At 39.2% G+C, this 19,600-nt stretch overlaps 1 protein-coding gene across 2 annotated transcripts; it reads left to right on the forward strand.

Moving 5' to 3' along the window:
* Positions 1-478: 478 nt before the first annotated feature.
* Positions 479-5,467, forward strand: LOC100769803 (olfactory receptor 6C76-like). 2 transcript variants are annotated; one of them, XM_035451488.1, is made up of 2 exons: positions 479-521; positions 4,527-5,467. In XM_035451488.1, the coding sequence occupies exons 1-2, from the start codon at positions 479-481 to the stop codon at positions 5,465-5,467; spliced, it is 984 nt and encodes a 327-aa protein (XP_035307379.1). The 2 variants fall into 2 exon arrangements, with proteins under 2 accessions (XP_035307379.1, XP_027247653.1); XM_027391852.1 differs by lacking the exon at positions 479-521 and adding an exon at positions 3,564-3,576.
* The last annotated feature ends 14,133 nt before the right edge of the window (positions 5,468-19,600 follow it).

The raw sequence follows: 19,600 nt of genomic DNA on the forward strand, positions 1-19,600 counted from the left end.
CTTTGGTTTTGCAGCTCTTTATATCTTGGTATTTTCAAATAGGGGAAGAATTTCCATGTTAGGATGTCCTTATGAAGAAAAGGGACAACAGCCTCTTCATGGTAACAGAAAATTCAGCTGAAGCTATGTTTAATACTTGCCTTCAGTAAATGTGTTCATAAAATACGATGAGCTAAGACACCATATTTCTCTCTGTGGAGTCAGCCACTATTAGTGCACATAAATGTAAATGGAATTTTGTCAACAAAAAAGTTTCAAATTTAGCATCCATAACCAACATACTATATTTAAAACGTTAGTGGCTCACAGAAATAAAGCAGATTCCAAATTGCCTAACAGAGGAAAAAAATCAGAGGACTTTAATGGAAAACAAAGTGAACTTGTTTTTTTTAACATGAATTAGATAATCATCAACAAAATTTTTACAATACTAGTTTTGTGAGTTGTAAAAACTGTCTCTCAGTTTTATTGTATCTTGATGATATTCCTATCTATTAATTATATCTTGCCCAAATTACCCAGTATGTTTTATTATCAAATAAAATAATTACATGGCACACTTCATGTCCCAGTGGATATGTCCTCATGCTATTTTCTGTTTCATTGTATGAAGCAGGATTGTATTAGCTTTGCAAGTTCACCAAAAAAATATTGACTATGGGAAATACAAAACAAATTTGGTGTTGTTTCCTCACAACTATTTACACTCTACATTTCTCCAACATGGGATATTTCAAAAGCTAATTTCTGTAATTTACCTAATTATTCAGCTTAGCTTTAGGGCACACTCATCAACACCATCTCTCTCCAGAGATGTTTTAACTATGCTTTGCTGGAAGAATCCCTTGTGTCTGTTTTAAGGAGGTGAAAACATAAAATGAAAATGCTTCTTCTGCAAAGACTACTTAGAAAAAAACATTTTCTAATAGTAGTGTAAAAAGAAAAATTTTAAATTACAACCCATCTTTCTTTCCCAAGGGTTACTGGAAGTCAAAGTGGAAAATGGTGTTTGTTGATTTTCATAGTTCCCATGGTAAGGATTTTGTTCTTTCTTGGGATTTTGGAAAACAGGTACTTGCTGTTAGACCTACAACCGGGAATTTCAAGTCACGTCCTGTCTCAACAACTTCCTCTCATCGGTCATGTAGCTCACTGTCTTCCACAGATTTTGATTCTTGATTCTTACTCACACTTCATGACTTTTCCTCCTTTACCAGATAAGAACTTCACTTGAGGAGCAAACAAAATATACAGCTTTGTCGCCTCTTAGCTGTGAGTATTGCTTCAAATACCTTGACAATATGCCTGCTTTCTTCCCTTTTTTTCTTTCTTAGTTTTGTTCCTTTCTTCCCCCTCTCTCTTTCCCACTTTTTCTCTCCATCTATCTTAAATGATATTGAGAGTTTGAACATACCATGACCTCTGGTTCAGAATCCCTGTTGTTTGTCAGCTTCACTGTTCTGTTTCTACAGCCTTTAAATTTATTACTAAATAGTAATTGCAGCCAGAGACACTTTTATTCAATTAAAATAATACTTTTTCAGTTTCAGACTGTCACACATAGTATGAATTGACCTGGGAGTACCTGCCCACTGAGCTTTTTGCTGCTCATTGGGACCCAAGGATTTCTCAATTTTATTAGATCACAAGTTGTAGAAAACACTACTTTGATGAGTTTGGTTTTCGTCTGTTCTACCAACACCCAATACCATATCACCTATCAGACCTCTCCTACTTTAGAGATTTTCTTAATATTCATCCACATAGTATGCTCTTGTTACTGTGTTTAGCCCAATTATCTTTCTGAATTTAAGCTACACAATGTATTACTTTGTAATGTTTGAAAATCACAGTAGACATAAATGAGAAGTGTGAACAATTGTCCAAAAGCAAGGAATCAAACACTGACAATCAGTTTTTAAAAACCCACTGAGCACTGGATTTGCACTCGTCAGCCATGACCACATGGCATCATACAATTTTAAGTCTATTTTCTATTCCATGGTTCACTTATTCTTTTTCCATTTTGTAATTATTCTGTGCCTTTGTTATTATCTAGCTGTTAGAATCTCATCTATAAAGTGAAAAATATTATTTAATTCAATAAACACTAAAAAGGTTTTGTTTTCTATTTTCATTTAAATTCCAAACAAGCTTGTTTTATATGTCAATCCCGGTTCCCTCTCACTCCCCTCCTCTCCTGCCCCCCACTAGCCCCCTATCCCATCCCCTTTCTGCTCCCCAGGGAGAGGGAGAACTTCCGTGGGGAATCTTCAAAGTCTGTCACATCATTTTAAGCAGGGCTTAGCCCCTCCCTGGTGTGTCTAGGCTAAGAGAGTATCCCTCTATGTGGAATGGGCTCTCAAAGTCCATTCATATGCTAGGGATAAATAGTGATTTATAGCAGAGGCCCCATATATTGCTGAGGCATCCTCACTGATACCCATGTTCAGGGGGCGTCTAGATCTGTCCTATGCTGGTTTCCCAGCTATCAGTCTGTGGTCCATGAGCTCCCCCTTGTTCAGGTCAGCTGTTTCTGTGGGTTTCACCAGCCTGGTCTTGACCCATTTGCATATCACTCCCTCTCTGCAACTAGATTGCAGTTCAGCTCATTGTTCAGCTGTGGTCTGCTTCTGCTTCCATCAGCTACTAAATGAAGGCTCTAGGATATAAGGTAGGCATCAATCTCATTATCAGAGAAGGGCATTTAAGGTGGCCTCTCTACTGTTGCTTAGATTGTTAGTTGGGGTCAAACTTGTAGATCTCTGGGCATTTCTCTAGTTGCAGATTTCTCTTTAAACCTATAATGGCTCCCTCTACTATGGTCTCTCTTTTCTTGCTCTCCTCTATTCTTTGCCTGACTCAACCTTCCTGCTCCCTCCTGTCCTCCTCTCCCCTCCTCTTCTCCCCTTTTCATTCTCCTAGCTCCCTCTCCCCTCCCCCATACTCTCAATTTGCTCAGGAGATCTTGTTGCTTTCCCCTTCTCTGGGGACCATGTATGTCTTTCTTAGGGTCCTCCTTGTTTCCTAGCTTCTCTGGCAGTGTGGACCATAGACTGGCAATCTTTGTTCTATGTTTAAAATCCATATATGAGTGAGTACATACCATGTTTGTCTTTTTTGACTGGGTAACCTCATTCAGGATGGTTTCTTCTAGTTCCATCCATTTTCCTGCAAATTTCAAGATTCCATTGTTTTTTTTCTGCTGAGTAGTATACTATTATGCAAATGTACCACATTTTCTTCATTCATTCTTCAGTTGAGGGGCATCTAGGTTGCTTCCAGATTCTGGCTATTACAAATAATGCTGCTATGAACATAGTTGAACAGATGTCTTTGTTATATGAATGTGCATCTTTTAGGTATATGCCTAAGAGTGGAATTGCTGGATCTTGTGGTAGACTGATTCCCATTTTCCTGGGGAACTGCCATACTGACTTCCAAAGTGCATGAATGAGTTGGCACTCCCACCAGCAGTGGAGGAGTGTTTCCCTTTCTCCACATCCTCTCCAGCATAAACTGTCATTGGTGTTTTTGATTTCAGCCATTTTGACAGGAAGAAGATGGTATCTCAGAGTTGTTTTGATTTGCATTTCCCTGATGGCTAAGGATGTTGAACACTTTCTTATGTGACTATCAGCCATTTTAGACTCCTCTTACCTAGTCCTCAGTGTAACTCACCTTGCTGAAGAGTGGGTCTGAAAAATAAGTCCTGGGGGATATGTTTTCAAAAATGTAATCTACAAGTTCTTATGGCAGATCATGTATCAATCACTAAGGCAACAACTAAGAAGCAAGTAAAGAACAGAATAAGAAAAAAAAAGAGAATTCTCTATTTAATTCTGTACCCTACTATTTAATTGGATTATTTGCTGTTTTGGTGACTAGCTTCTTGAGATCTTTATAAATTTTGGAGGTCAGCCCTCTGTCAGATGTGGGGCTGGTGAAAAGATATTCACTACAAAGGTTTTTAAACTTTGGGAATTTCTGAGTTTGTTCTTTAGGGTTATATAAATATTGGTTTTGATGGTCCTGACTTACTTACTAAATTATTAATTCTTCAGTCAAGAATATATGTACATATTTTCTAAAACTGACATTTAAAATGTTTTATTCACAAAATAATACGTTCTTTTGTTGAGATAGTTTTGAGAATAAAATAATATTTTTCATTCTTAAGTAGTTTGCTCATTTTCAGATATCTCTACTCACATACTACAACAAAAGACCTACAGTGGCATTATTTTCATCTGTTGCTGTACCTGATAGATCTCTCAAGTGACAAATTTGATACTAAATAGCTTTAGATTCAAGGAAATCATCAGATACGTACTCATTTGTGATAATTAATATTCACTTTTAAAACTAATTTGGTGAGTGATTTACTGGTGCTTCAGGTTGTTACAAATACTACTACAAATCTTCAATGATGTGATGAAACAAACACATCTCACAACACAAATGTAATTCAAACTTATCCTGACTGTCTAATTCATTTCACAATTACAGACCTGGCAGAACACAAGAAGAAATGAAAAATCGAACATCTGTAAGGGAGTTTATTCTTTTGGGATTAACAAATGACCCAAAACTAAACATTTTAGTTTTTATATTCTTATTTCTCACTTATATTTTGAGCATTACTGGAAATCTGACCATTATTACCCTCACTCTGGTAGACTCACACCTCAAGACACCCATGTATTTTTTCCTTCGGAATTTCTCCTTCCTAGAAATCTCATTTACAACAGTTTGCATTCCTCGGTTCCTTGTGAGCATTGTGACAGGGGACATGACCATCTCCTATAATTCTTGCATGGCCCAGGTGTTCTTCTTCATACTCCTGGGTTCAATTGAATTTTTCCTTCTGGCTGCCATGTCCTATGACCGCTATGTGGCCATCTGTAAGCCCTTGCATTACACCACCATCATGAGCAGCAGGGTCTGCATTCAGCTCGTAGTAAGCTCCTGGCTGGCTGGATTTCTCATCATCTTTCCACCTGTGATCATGGGGCTTCAGCTGGACTTCTGTGACTCCAACATCATTGACCATTTTGCCTGTGACTCCTCTCCCATGCTGCTCATCTCCTGCACAGACACAGCCTTCCTAGAGATGTTGGCATTCTTCCTGGCAGTATTCACTCTCATGGTAACCTTAACATTGGTGATTCTCTCCTATCTATTCATCCTTAAGACAATTCTAAGAATCCCTTCTGCTGAGCAAAGGAAAAAGGCCTTCTCTACCTGTTCCTCACACATGATAGTTGTCTCCATCTCCTATGGAAGCTGCATCTTCATGTATGTCAAAACTTCAGCAAAGGAAGGAGTGGCTTTGACGAAGGGTATCGCAGTGCTCAACACCTCTGTTGCCCCAATGTTGAATCCTTTTATTTACTCCCTTAGAAACAAACAGGTGAAAGAATCCTTTAAGAACTTGATCAAAAAATGTGTGTCAAATAAAATTTAATGGTAAAAAAATTCACTGCTTCAGTTTTTTAAAAACTGTGTGTGTGTATGTGTGTGTATGTGTGTATGTGTGTGTGTGTGTTTGCATTATTGTATTTCCCTATTTACTGCTTTTTCAACTTAGCTGAATGTTATTTTGACATGATTTTTTTATTTTAAAACAATCTTTTCTCATGCTATATTTTGAAAGTTGTGAGATAGTATACTTTAAGCCTTCTCAAAACAAAAATGATGAATATGTGTGATATAACATGTTAATTGGTTTAATTTAGCCATGCCACTGTGAACATACTGTATTCTGTATCATAATTGTGCATGACTTTATTTATGAACTAAATAAATAAATGAAAAAAAATCAAGAATCAGAACAAAGCTTATAGGACCCTTCCAATACCTCCTGAACTACCGGTTAATAATGGATTCTGGGGAAAGGATAGAAGTCATTGTCTTCAGTTGTCTATCTTTGAGAATTCTACTATATTCAAGGTGACAATACCAAATTCATAATCACAAAAAAGACATAATTTGCCTCAAAATGGTAACTGAATGAGAGATTTAAGCTATATGTAATCAGTTAATGTATTTAAATTAAATCAAACTGCAAGTCAGCAGTGATTATATTCTTTTAATATTTTAATTGTTATTTATTATGAAAGTCATACAACTCAGAGTGTCGTTTTAGCTTTATGCCACAAAACTCCACAAGAATTGGTAGCATCTCACTGTAAAATGATTGCACTGATGTAAAACTGACATAAGTCAGCTTAAGTCATATTACATCATTGTTTTAGATTCTTAGGCAACACTTTCATGATGAGCAAGGCTTCAAACTCAAATAAAGGCAATGATATTTCCTGAGGAATGGAATATTATCAGATGATGGAAGAGGGAGGATCTGGTTTAAATGAAACTTAAACTATTGATTTGCTGACAAGAAGATGAAGAAATACTATTTCTGAATTTTGTTTTATAATTTGTCAATATATCATGCAAAATTGTCTGAAAGGAGAGGGCAATGAGGAGGATAAATTGAAGTTTGAGATGAGGATGGAATTGAGTAGACTAGAAAAGTATGTCTTGTCAGCAGAGATTGAATTCACTGGGATTTGATGTTCACTGATTTTTTAAATAGTCAGTCAACAGCTTTAATTATGTCATTTGCTGCTTAGCTTTCAAATGAGTCCCTTAATGAATGAAAAAAATAGATTTCCAATTAAACTAATACTGAATAGGGTCAAATGCATTTGTTAGAAGAAGATAGAGTGCAATGATTGGATGGTGCATTAAAGTGAATAAAAAAAACAATCTTTTCTCATTTTACATACCAATCCCAGTTCCCACTCCTTCCCATTCCCCTTCTCTCCCCAAATTTCCCCCACCCCACCCCAACCCCATCCACTCCTCAGAGAGGGTAAGGCTTCCAATAGGGAGTCAACAAAGTCTGGCACCTCTCTTTGAGGCAGGACCAAGGCCCCGTGCCTTACCTAGGCTGAGAAAGGTACCCCTCCAAAGAGAATGGGCTCCAAATTGCCAATTCAAACACTAGGGATAAATCCTGGTCCCACTGCCAGTGGCCTCACAGCTCAAGTCACACAAGTGTCACACACATTTAGAGGGCCCAATTTGGTTCCATGCAGGAGTCAAATTGAAAACACTGATATTAACTAACACGCCTATGAACACTTTATTTTTGATGAAGAAGCTAAATCTATACAATGGAAAAAAGAAAACATCTTTAACAAATGGTGCTGGCACAACTAGATTCTGACATGCAGACGATTGCAGATAGATCCATAAATATCACCATGCACAAAACTTAAGTCCAAGTGAATGAAAGACCTCAACATAAATCCAGCCACACTGAACCTTCTAGAAGAGAAAGTAGGAGATAACCTTGAACGAGTTGGTACAGGAGACTGCCTCGTGAATATAACACCAGTAGCACAGACATTGAGATCTACAATTAATAAATGGGACCTCCTGAAACTAAGAAGCTTCTGTAAGGCAAAGGACACAGTCAGTCAGACAAAAAGACAGCCCACAGAATGGGAAAAGATCTTTATCAACCCCACATCTGACAGAGGGCTGATTTCCAAAATATGCAATGAACTCAAGAAGCTGGCCACCAAAAGAGCAATCAATAAAATAAAAAAGTGGAGTGCAGAATTCAATAGAGAATTCTCAACAGAAGAATCTGAAATGGCTGAAAGACACATAAGAAAGTACTCAAAATCCTTATCCATCAGAGAAATGCAACTCAAAACAACTATGAGATACCAGTTTACACCTGCCAGAATGGCTAAAATAAAAAACACCAATGACAGTCTATGCTGGAGGGGATTGGAGAAAAAGGAACACTCCTCCATTGCTGGTGGGAGTGAAAACTTGTAAGACCACTTTGGAAATCAGTATGGTGTTTGCTCAGGAAAATGGCAATAAGTCTACCTCAAGATCCAGCAATTTCTCTCTTGGGCATATACCCAAATACTACACATTCATACAACAAGGACATCTGTTCAACCATGTTCATAGCAGCGTTGTTGTAATAGCCAGAACCTGGAAGCAACCTAGATGCCCCTCAACTGAAGAATGGATAGAGAAAATGTGGTACATTTACACAATAGAATACTACTCAGCAGAAAAAAGCAATGGAATCTTGAAATTCACAGCCAACTGGATGGAATTAGAAGAAACCATCCTTAGTGAGGTAACCCAGTCACAAAAAGACAAACACGGTATGTACTCACTCATATATGAATTTTAGACATAGAGCAAAGGATTACCAGGCTACAGTCCACTCCACCAGAGAAATTAGTAAACAAGGAGGACTCTAAGAGAAAAATTCATGGACCCCAGAGAATGGGAAGGGGCAGGATCTCATTTGCTAATTGGGAGCATGAGGGTAGGGGAGAGGGAGCTGACAGAATGAGGGGAGGAGAAGAAGAGGGGAAAGGAGAAAATGAAGGAGCAGAAAGGTTGAGTCAAGGGAAGAATAGAGGAGAGCAGGATGAGAGATACCATAACAGAGGGAGCCATTTTAGGTCCGAGGAGAGATCTGGAAAAAGGGAAATTTCCAGAGATCTACAAGGATGACACCAACTGACAATCTAGGCAATGGTGGAGAGGCTACCCTAAGTGCCCTTCCCCTATAATGAGACTGATTACTACTTTATACACCATCCTAGAGCCCTCATCCATTGGGAAGACACCCACAGCTATACACTGAACTGAACTCTGGAACCCAGTGTCAGAGAGGGAGGAATGAAGATCAAAGGGGTTGATACCAGGCCGATGAAACCCACAGAAACAGTTGGCCTGAACAAGGCGGGGAGCACATGGACTCCAGACTGCTGTCTGGGAGGCTAGCACAGAACTGATCCAGACACCTGAATGTGGATGTCAATGAGGAGGCCTCTGTACTCTATGGGGCCCCTGGTGGTAGATCAGTATTTTTCCCTGGTGTAAGAAGGGACTTTGAGAGTCTATCCTACATGAAGCGATGCTCCCTTGGCCTGGACACAAGGAGGAGGGCCTAGGCCAGGCCCAGGATGATGTGGTGGACTTTGGGGAGCCCCTTTGGAGGGCCCTACCCTCCCTAGGATGCAGAGGGGGTTATGGGGTGGGGGGCTGGTGGTGGTTTGTGGGGGAGGGGAGAGAGAGGGAGAAGGGATTGACATGTGAAGTAAACTTGTTCCTAATTTGAACTAACAAAAAATAAGCAATCTGAGCAATTCCATTGAAAACTCTATTGTTATTATTGATAGAAAACTTTGTCTATTTCCACTAATAGCAGTACACTAATTATAAAATATTGCCATGTTTACAAGTAAAAAAAAAAGAAAGAAAGGAAGTACTCAAAATACTTAGCCATCAGAGAAATGCAACTCAAAACAACTCTGAGATACCACCTTACACCAGGCATAATGGCTAAAATCAAAAACACCAATGACAGCTTGTTCCAAATTTGAACTAATAATAATAATAATAATAATAATAATAATAATAATAATAAGTGAAATAAGTATAACTCCAGGTAAGTTTACTGAGAATTAATGAGGTAAGAAACCCATAACTAAATATTTTCATAATAAATTTTAGCTTCTTTTCCCTCATCATCTTATTTCTAGACTTTTTAAAAATTAGATTCTAGAGTTTAGAACATTGATTTGGAGCCAGGAACAGTGGCTTAGTCCTTTAATCTCAGCACTAAGGAAGCCGAGGAAGGTAGATCTTTGACAGTTTCAGGCCAACCTGGTCTACATAGTGAAATCCAGGACAGCCAGGGCTACTTAACAGAGCTACTCCATCTCAAAAATTCTTGATTCTGCAATCTTTCTAGCTTAACAGTTTATTCAGTTTGGTGACTAATCTTTTGAATTCCCTGATCTAGTATTATTTTATTTATCCCAGGTTTAAATATTTAGTTTGATAATGGACAAAAATATCATTTTATGGATTTTTTTGTTTTTTGAGACAGGGTTTCTCTGTGTAGCTTTGGAGACTATCCTGGCACTGGCTCTGGAGACCAGGCTGGCCTACAAATCACAGAGATCTGTCTGCCTCTGCCTCCCGATTGCTGGGATTAAAAGCATGTGGCACCAACACCCGGCCCATTTTATGGATTTTTCCTGAAGTAATAGTCTGGACAAAGTGGATATGGTGTTCTCCAAGTGAACATTTTCTTAGAGTTTTGGTTGAACCTATTTCTATTTTTTATTTCTTTTTTATTCATTTTTCTATTTGAATTAGAAACAAGATTGTTTTACATGTCAATCACAGTTCCCTCTCCCTCCCCTCCAACCCTACCACTTCCAACTAAAATCCTACCTATCACATATAATTTCTGCTCCGTAGGGAGGGTGAGGCCTTTCATAGGGGGTCATCACAGTCTCTCATATCCTTTGGAATAGGGCCTAGGCCCACCCCCAGGTGTCTTGGTTCAGGTAGTATCCCTGTATGTGGATTGGGCTCCCAAAGTCAAAACCTATGATAGGGATAAGAACTGAACTACTACAGGAGGTCCAGTAGATTTCCAAGGTCTCTTCACTGAAACCCACATTCCTGGGGTCTGGATCAGTCCCATGCTGGTATCCGAGCAATTAGTCTGGGGACCAAGAGCTCCCCCTTGTTCAGGTCAACTGTTATTATGGGTTTCACCAGCCTGGTTTGGATCCCTTTGCCTGTTACTCATTCTTCTCTGCAACTGGATTCCAGTTCAGCTCAGTGATAAGTTGTGGGTGTTGGCTTCTACTTCCACCAGCTGCTGGATGAAGGCTATAGGATGGCATATAAGTCAGTTATCAATCTTATCATCAGAGGAGGGCATTTAAGGTAGCCTCTCCTCTGTTGCTTAGATTGTTAGCTGGTGTCATCTTTGTAGATCTCCAGACATTTCCCTAGTGCCTGATTTCTCTTTAAACCTATAATGTCTCCCTCTATTATGGCAACTCCTTTCTTGTTTTCTCCTATTCTTCCCCTATTGTGTGCGCTCAAAGATGATCCGTAATGATAAGATTTCTTTATTCAGATAAACACCAGCTGAAACGCAAGCCAGAGCGTGCCCAGAAGCCGCAAGCTAGCATGGCCAGAGAGGGAGACATCCACGTGTTCGTGGCCTCTTAAGAATTGCCTCTGCACATCTTTGCCCTCCCCTGACCACGCCCTCACAGGCATGGCCAGGCACACCTATAGGGGCTACTAGGAGGTAGGGCTACAGCGTCTCCCTACACTTCCCCTGATTCAACCTTTCTGCTCCCTCAGGTCCTCCTCACCCCTCCTCTTCTCCCCCTCTCATTCTCCTAGGTCCCTCCCCCTATCTCCCTTGCTCCCAATTTGCTCAGGAGATCTTGACCCTTTCCCCTTCTGGGGGGGGAGACCATCTATGTCTCTCTTAGGGTCCTCCTAGTTTACTAGCTTGTCTGGCAGTGTGGATTGTAGGCTGATATCCTTTACTCTATGTCTAAAATCCACATATGAGTGAGTACATACCATGTTTGTCTTTTTGTGATTATGTTACCTTGCTCAGAATGGTTTCTTCTAGTTTCATCCATTTTCCTGCAAATTTCAAGATTCCATTGTTGTTTTCTGCTGAGTAGTACTCCATTGTGTAAATGTACCACATTTTCTCTATCCATTCTTCAGGTGAAGGGCATCTAGGTTGCTTCCAGGTTCTGGCTATTACAAATAGTGCTGCTATGAACATGGTTGAACAGATATCCTTGTTGTATGAATGTGCTTCTTTTGGGTATATGACTAAGAGTGGAATTGCTGGATCTTGTGGTAGACTGATTCCCATTTTGCTGAGAAATTACCATACAGATTTCCAAACTGGCTGTACAAGTTGGCACTCCCACCAGCAGTGGAGGAGTGTTTCCCTTTCTCCATATCCTCTCCAGCATAAAATGTCATTGGTATTTTTGATTTAAGCCATTCTGACTGGTGTGAGTTGGTATCTCAGATTTGTTTGATTTGCATTTCCCTGGTGGCTAAGGATGTTGAACACTTTCTTATGTGTCTTTCAGCCATTTTAGATTCCTCTATTGAGAATTCTTTATTTAATTATGTACCCCACTTTTTAATTGGATTATTTAGTGTTTTGGAGACTAGCTTCTTGTGTTCTTTGTTAATTTTGGAGATAAGCCCTCTGTCAGATGTAGGGTTGGTGAATATCTTTTCTCAGTATGTGGGCTGCCATTTTGTCTTACTGACTGTGTCCTTAGCCTTATTGAAGCTTCTCAGTTTCAGGAGGTCCCATTTATCAACTGTTGATCTCAATGTCTGTGTTACTGGTGTTATGTTCAGGAAGAAGTCTCCTGTACCAATAAATTCAAGGGTATTTCCCACTTTGTCTTCTAAGAGGTTCAATGTGGCTGGATTTATGTTGAGGTCTTTGATCCATTTGGACTTAACTTTTGTTCATGGCAATAGACATGGATCTATCTTCAGTCTTCTACATTCCAGCATCCAGTTATGCCAGCACCATTTGTTGAAGATGATTTCTTTATTCCATCGTATGAATTTAGCTTCTTTATCAAAAATCAAGTATTTGTAGGTGTGTGGGTTAATATCAGGGTTTTCAACTCTATCCCATTGGTCTACCTGTCTATATGTATGCCTATACCAAGCTGTTTTCAGGACTATAGCTCTGTAATAGAGCTTGAAGTCAGGGATGATGATGCCTCCAGAAGTTCCTTTATTGTACAGGGTTGTTTTAGATATCCTGGGTCTTTTGTTTCTCCATATAAAGTTGAGAATTGTTCTTTCAAGGTCTGTGAAGAATTGTGTTGGAATTTTGATGGGGATTGTATTGAATGTGTAGATTGCTTTTGGCAAGATTGCCAGTTTTACTATGTTGATCCTCCCTATCCAAGAGCTTGGAAGCTCTTTCCATTTTCTGGTATCTTCTTTAATTTCTTTTGTTAAAGACTCAAAGTTCTTGCTATACATATTTTTCACTTGTTTGGTTACTGTTACCCCAAGATATTTTATGTTGCTTGTGGCTATTGTAAAGGGTGATGTTTCCCTGATTTCTTTCTCAAACCTCTTATCATCTGTACATAGTAGGGCTACTGGTTTTTTTAGTTAATCTTGAACCCTGTCACTTTGCTGAATGTGTTTATCAGCTGTAGCAGTTCCCTTTTAGAGTTTTTCAGGTCACTTATATAGACTATCATATCATCTGCAAACAGTGGAAGTTTGACTTCTTCCTTTCCAATTTGTATTCCCTTGATCTCTTTTTCTTGTCTTATTGCTCTAGCTAGAACTTCAAGGACAATATTGAAGAAGTATGGAGAGAGTAGACAGCCTTGTCTTGTTCCTGATTTTAGAGGAATTGGGTTGATTTCTCTCCATTTAGTTTGATGCTGTCTATCCTTTTGCTGTATATTGCCTTTATTATGTTTAGGTATGTTCCTGTTACCCCTGAGCTCTACAAGACCTTTATCATGAAGGGGTCCTGAATTTTGTCAAAGGCTTTTCCCACATGTAGTGAGATGATCATGTGATTTTTTTTTCTTTTTCAGTTTGTTTATGTGGTGGATTTTTGTATGTTGAACCACCCCTGCATACCTGGGGTGAAGCCTACTTAGTCATGGTGGATGATTTTTCTGATGTGTTCTTGGATTTGATTTGCTAGTATTTTATTGAATATTTTTGCGTCAATGTTCATGAGGGATATTGGTCTGCAGTTCTCTTTTTTAGTTGTGTCTTTGTGTGACTTGGGCACCAAGGTTATTGAAGCCTTGTAAAAAGAGTTTGGCAATGATCCTTCTGCTTCTATTGTTTGGAATACTTTGAGGAGAATTAGTATCAGCTGTTCTTTGCATTTCGGATAGAATTCTGCATTGAAACCATCTGGCCCTGGGCTTTTTTAGTTGGAAGGCTTTTGATGACTGCTTCTATTTTATTAGGGGTTATAGGTCTATTCAAATTGCTTATCTGTTCTTGATTTAATTTTGGCAAGTGATATCTATCCAGAAAATTGCCCATTTCCTTTAGATTTTTGTTTTTTGTGGAGTACAGGTTTTCAAAGTATGGCCTGAGAACTCTCTGGATTTCCTCAGTGTCCATTTTATGTCCCCATTTTCATTTCTGATTTTGTTAATTAGAATTTCTCTCTCTGCTTTTTAGTAAGTTTTGATAAAGGTTTGTATATCTTGTTGATTTTCTCGAAGAACCAACTCTTTGTGACATTGATTCTTTGCATTGTTTTCCTAGTTTCTACTTTATTGATTTTAGCCCTCAATTTGATTATTTCCTGGCATCTGCTCCTCTGGGGTGAGTTTGCTTCTTTTTGTTCTAGAGCTTTCAGTTGTGCTCTACTGTGACTCTTTTTCAGTTTCTTCGTGTATGCACCTAGTGCTATGAACTTTCCTCTTAACATTGCTTTCCAAGTTTCCCATAAGTTTGGGTATGTTGTGTCTTCATTCTCATTGAATTATAATAAGTCTTTAATTTCATTTTTATTACTTTCTTGACCCTGGAATGGTGCAATTGTTCAATTTCATTGAGTTTGTAGGGTTTCTGCATTTTGTGTTGTTGAATTCTAACTTTAAAGCATGGTGGTCTGATAAGAAACAGGGGGCTATTTCAATTTTTTGTATCTGTGGAGGTTTGCTTTGTTGCCGAGTATCTGGTCGATTTTAGAGAAGGTTTCATGTGGCACCTAGAAGAATGTATATTCTTTTGTATTTGGATGGAATGTCTATAGATGCCTCTTAATCCCAATTGGGTCATAAATTCTAATAGTTCCTTTGTTTCTTTGTCAAGTTTTTGTCTGTTGGTTCTGTCTAGTGGTGAGGGTGGGGTGTTGAAATGCCCACGATAAATGTGTGAGGTTTTATGTGTGACTTGAATTTAAATAATGTTTCTTTTATGAATGTGGATGCCTTTGTATTTGGGGCAAAGAAGTTCAGGATTGAGACTTCATCTTGATGGATATTCCCTGTGATGAGAATGAAGAGAGTTCTTCATCTCTTTTAATTGTTTTTAGTTTAAAGTCTAATTTGTTAAATATTTGGATTGCTACATATGCTTGTTTCTTGGGTCCATTTGATTGGAAAATCTTTTCCCAACCTTTAACTCTGAGGTAATGTCTGTCTTTGAATTCAAGGTGTGTTTCTTGTATACAGCAGAAGGATGGATTCTGTCTTCGTATCCAATCTGTTAGCCTGTGTCTTTTTATAGGCGAGTTAAGACCATTAATATTGAGGGAAATTAAGTTCCATTCAGTGTTTATTCTTGTTTGTTTTTGGTTTGTTGTTGGTGCTGGTATTGTATGTGGATGTACCCTGACTTTTATTTTGTGTTCTTGTAGAGTGGGATTATCTATTGCCTATGTGTATGTGAGTGTAGTTAATTTCCTTAGGTTGGAGTTTTCCTTCCAGTACTTTCTGTAGGGCTGGATTAGTGGTTACATATTGTTTAAATCTGGTTTTGTCATGGAATATCTTGTTTTCTTCATTTATAGTGATTGAAAGCTTTGCTGAGTATAGTAGTCTGGGCTGGCATCCATGTTCTCTCAGAGTTGGTAGAATATCTATCCAGGTCCTTCTGGATTTCAGAGTTTCCATGGAGAAGTCTGGTGTAATTCTAATAGGTTTGCCTTTATAGGTTACTTGGCCTTTTTCCTTTGCTGCTCTTAATATTCTTTCTTTATTCTGTATGTTTGGGGTTTTCATTATTATGTGGCAAGGGGACTTTTTGTGGTCCACTCCTTTTGGTGTTCTGTAAGCTTCTTGTACTTTCACTGGCATGGCTTTCTTTAGGTTGGTAAAGTTTTCTTCTATGAGTTTGTTGAATATGTTTTCTGCACCTTTGAGTTGGGTTTCTTCACCTTCTTCTATACCTATTATTCTTAGGTTTGGTCTTTTCATGGTGTCCCATAATTCCTGGATATTTTGTGTTAGGGATTTGTTGGATTTAAGATTTTCTTTGGTTGATGATTCTATTTCCGCTAGTGTGTCTTCAATGCCTCAGATTCTCTCTTCCATCTTTTGCATTCTGTTGGTTATGCTTGCATCTGTAGTTACTGATTGGTTACCCAGCTTTTCTCTTTCCAGCATTCCCTCAGTTTGTGTTTTCTTTATTGTCTCTATTTCAGTTTTCAGATTTTGAACTGTTACTTCATCTGTTTGATTTTTTTCTTGGCTTTCTTTAAGAGATTTGTTGATTTCTTGTAGTTTTTGGTTTGTTTTTTCTTCCATTTCTTTAAGGGATTTCTCATATCCTTTTTGACAGCCTCTGTAAAAATAACTAAGGTCATTCTCTTCTGCTTCATCTGCATTGGAATGTTCAGGGTTGCTGGTGTAGAGTCCCTAGACTCTGGTGGTGTCATATTGGTTTTTTCTGTTGTTGAATGTGTTTTTATATTGTCTTCCTCCCATTCCTTCTTCCAGTGGGTGCAGGTGGAGTCTCTTCCTCTCCTGGTGGGTATGGGTCCAAGGTTCCCTTCTGGTAGGTGCAAGGAGGTCCAATACTCTGATGGCTCTCCTCTCCCCAGAGGTGGGGGTGGGACTAGCACTGGGATGTTGGCTGCCCCTGGATGGGCTGTTCTGCTGGGATGGGTTCCCCTGTGTGCAGAGCAGGGCACCAGAAAGAAGGCCAGAAACAGGTCCACACTTCGTCCTCCTGTGGGTGGAGGTGGGACTAGGATGCTGGCAGTCTCCGGGTAGGCTGGACCACTGGGATGGGTTCTCCAGTGCACAGTTTCCAGGCCTCAGGGGGCTCTGAACAGGGCACCAGAAGATGGTCCAGAATTAAATAACTAGTCTCATATCAGATTCTTCATTGTGTCCTTCTAACTCTTCAATGGCTCTTGTTTTCCTTTGAGAAGTTTTTGGTACTTCTCAAATTCACTCAACTAGAACTCATTGTCTTTCCCAAGGCCCTTCACATCTACATTGAATAATCATCTCTTGTTTTTTGTTTGTGGTATGGATTCTCCTGTAGGAATTTGTTTTATGACACAGCTATGTTCCAACCCTGCAATTCATGTTTTCTTACTAAAAACTACTTAAGAACTTCTGCCTGCCCGCCCTGGCAAATCAGGCCCTGGGATCTGCAGGCCAACTGAATCAGTCCCTGAGGACCCTGGGATCCTGTCTCTGCTGAGTTCACTGGGCCATTCCGGGCCCCCACAGAGTGCAGAGAGTCCAGAGGTGAGCTGATTCGGCCCCTAACTTGGGCCTAACTTCCATCTGCCCACCCTGGCAAATCCTCCCCAGGAATCTTCAACAGGACAACTCGAACCTGAGGACCAAGTAACTCAGTCTGCTGACATCTCTGAGCCAGTGCTGCTCTCACCCACCTGGAGAGCCAGTGCCTCAGACATGCCTGCACCCAACTTGAAACCCATTAGAGTATCAAAGTCAATTGCACACACCTGAAGAGAACACCGGACCCATACACACCAGGAGAGGAAGGGATACCAACTGTACCCACTGGAACAAGAGATGGGAAGACAAAAATATAAGAACACATCCAACAACAGGAAAACCAATATGATACCACCAGAGCGTAGGGACTCTACACCAGCAAGACATGAACATCCAAACACAGAAGAAGCAGAAGAGAGCAACCTTAAAAACAACTTCATGGATATGATAGAGAATCTAAGAGAGGAAATCAGAAAATCCTTCAGAGAAATGGAAGAAAAGACAAACCGAAAGACGCAAGAAATCAAGGAAAGCCAAGAAAATACAATTAAACAGCTGAAGGAAACAGTTCAGGACCTGAAAACTGAATTAGAGACAATAAAGAAAACACAAACTGATGGAATGCTGGAAGTGGAAAAGCTTAGTAAACAATCAGGAACCACATAGCAAGCATAACCAGTAGAATACAAGAGATGGAATACAGAATCTCAGATGCTGAAGACAAACTAGAGGAAATAAACTCGTCAAGCAAAGAAAATCTGAAGTCTAACAAACCCATAACACAAAATATTCAGGAAATTTGGGACACTGTGAAAAGACCAAACCTAAGGATAATAGGTAGAGAAGAAGGTGAAGAAACCCAACTCAAAGGTGCAGAAAACATATTCAACAAAATCATAGAAGAAAATTTTGCCAACCTAAGGAAAGACATGCCAATGAAAGTACAAGAAGCCTACAGAATGCCAAATAGAGTGGACCACAAAAGAAAGTCCCCTCATCACATAATAATTAAAACACCAAATGTACAGAATAAAGAAAAAATATTAAGAGCAGCAAGGGAAAAAGGCCAAACATTTCCCTAGTGCCTGATTTCTCTTTAAACCTATAATGGCTCCCGCTCTTATGGTATCTCTTATTTTGCTTTCCTCTATTCTTCCCCCTACACAACCTTCCTGGTACCTTATATCCTCCTCATCCCTCGTCTTCTCCCCTTCTCATTCTCCTAGCTCCCTCTGCCCTTTCACCATGCGCCCAATTTGCTCAGATCTTGTCCCTTTCCCCTTATGTGGGGAACTCTCTTAGAGTCCTCCTTATTTCCTAGCTTCTCTGGTGGTGTAGATTGTAGGCTTCTAATCCTTAGCTATATGTGTAAAATCCATGTATGAGTGAGTGCATACCATATTTATATTTTGTGACTGGGTTATCACACTCAGAATGGTTTCTTCTAGTACCATCCATTTGCCTGTGAATTTCAAGATTCAATAGGTTTTTTTTTTCCACTGATTAGTACTATATTGTATAAATGTACCACATTTTCTGTATCCATTCTTCAGTTGAGGGGCATCTAGGTTGCTGCCAGGTTCTGGCTCTTACAAATAATACTTCTCCAGACTACTGTACCCAGCAAAACTTTCAATCACAATACATGGAGAAAACAAGATATTCCATGACAAAACCAGACTTAAACAATAGATATCCACAAATCCAGCACTACAGAAAGTTCTAGGAGGAAAACTCCAACCCAACGAACATGACTACACTCACAGAGATATAGGGAATAGACAATACAATTCTACCAAACATGAAAAGAAACAGGAGGGCGAAATCCACACACACTGACACCACCAACAATAAATCCAAAACAAACAAGAACAATCAATGAACAATAATATCCCAACTCAACTTCAAAGACAGGCATTACCTCAGAGTAAAGGGTTGGGAAAAGGTTTTCCAATCAAATGGACCCAAGAAACAAGCTGGTGTAGCAATCCTAATATCTAACAAATTAGACTTCAAACTAAAATCAATCAAAAGAGATGAAGAAGGGCATTTCATACTCATCACAGGAAAAGCCCGTCAAGATGAAGTCTCAATCCTGAACAACTATGCCCCAAATATAAAGGCACCCACATTTGTAAAAGAAACATTACTAAAGCTCAAATCACACATAAAACCACACACACTTATAGTAGGAGACTTCAACACCCTGCTTTCACCACTAGACAGGACCACCAGACAGAAACTTAACAAAGAAACAAAGGATCTGACAGAAGTTATGACCCAACTGGGTTTAACGATATCTATAGAACATTCCATCCAAACACAAAAGAATATACCTTCTCAGTGCCACATGGCACCTTCTCTAAAATTGACCACATAGTTGGCAACAAAGCAAATTTCCACAGACACAAAAGAATTGAAATAATGCCCTGTATTTTATCAGATCACCATGCTTTAATGCTAGAATTCAACACCAATAC

This window comes from Cricetulus griseus (genome assembly GCF_003668045.3).
Source record: "Cricetulus griseus strain 17A/GY chromosome 1 unlocalized genomic scaffold, alternate assembly CriGri-PICRH-1.0 chr1_0, whole genome shotgun sequence".
Taxonomy (NCBI): Eukaryota; Metazoa; Chordata; class Mammalia; order Rodentia; family Cricetidae; genus Cricetulus; species Cricetulus griseus.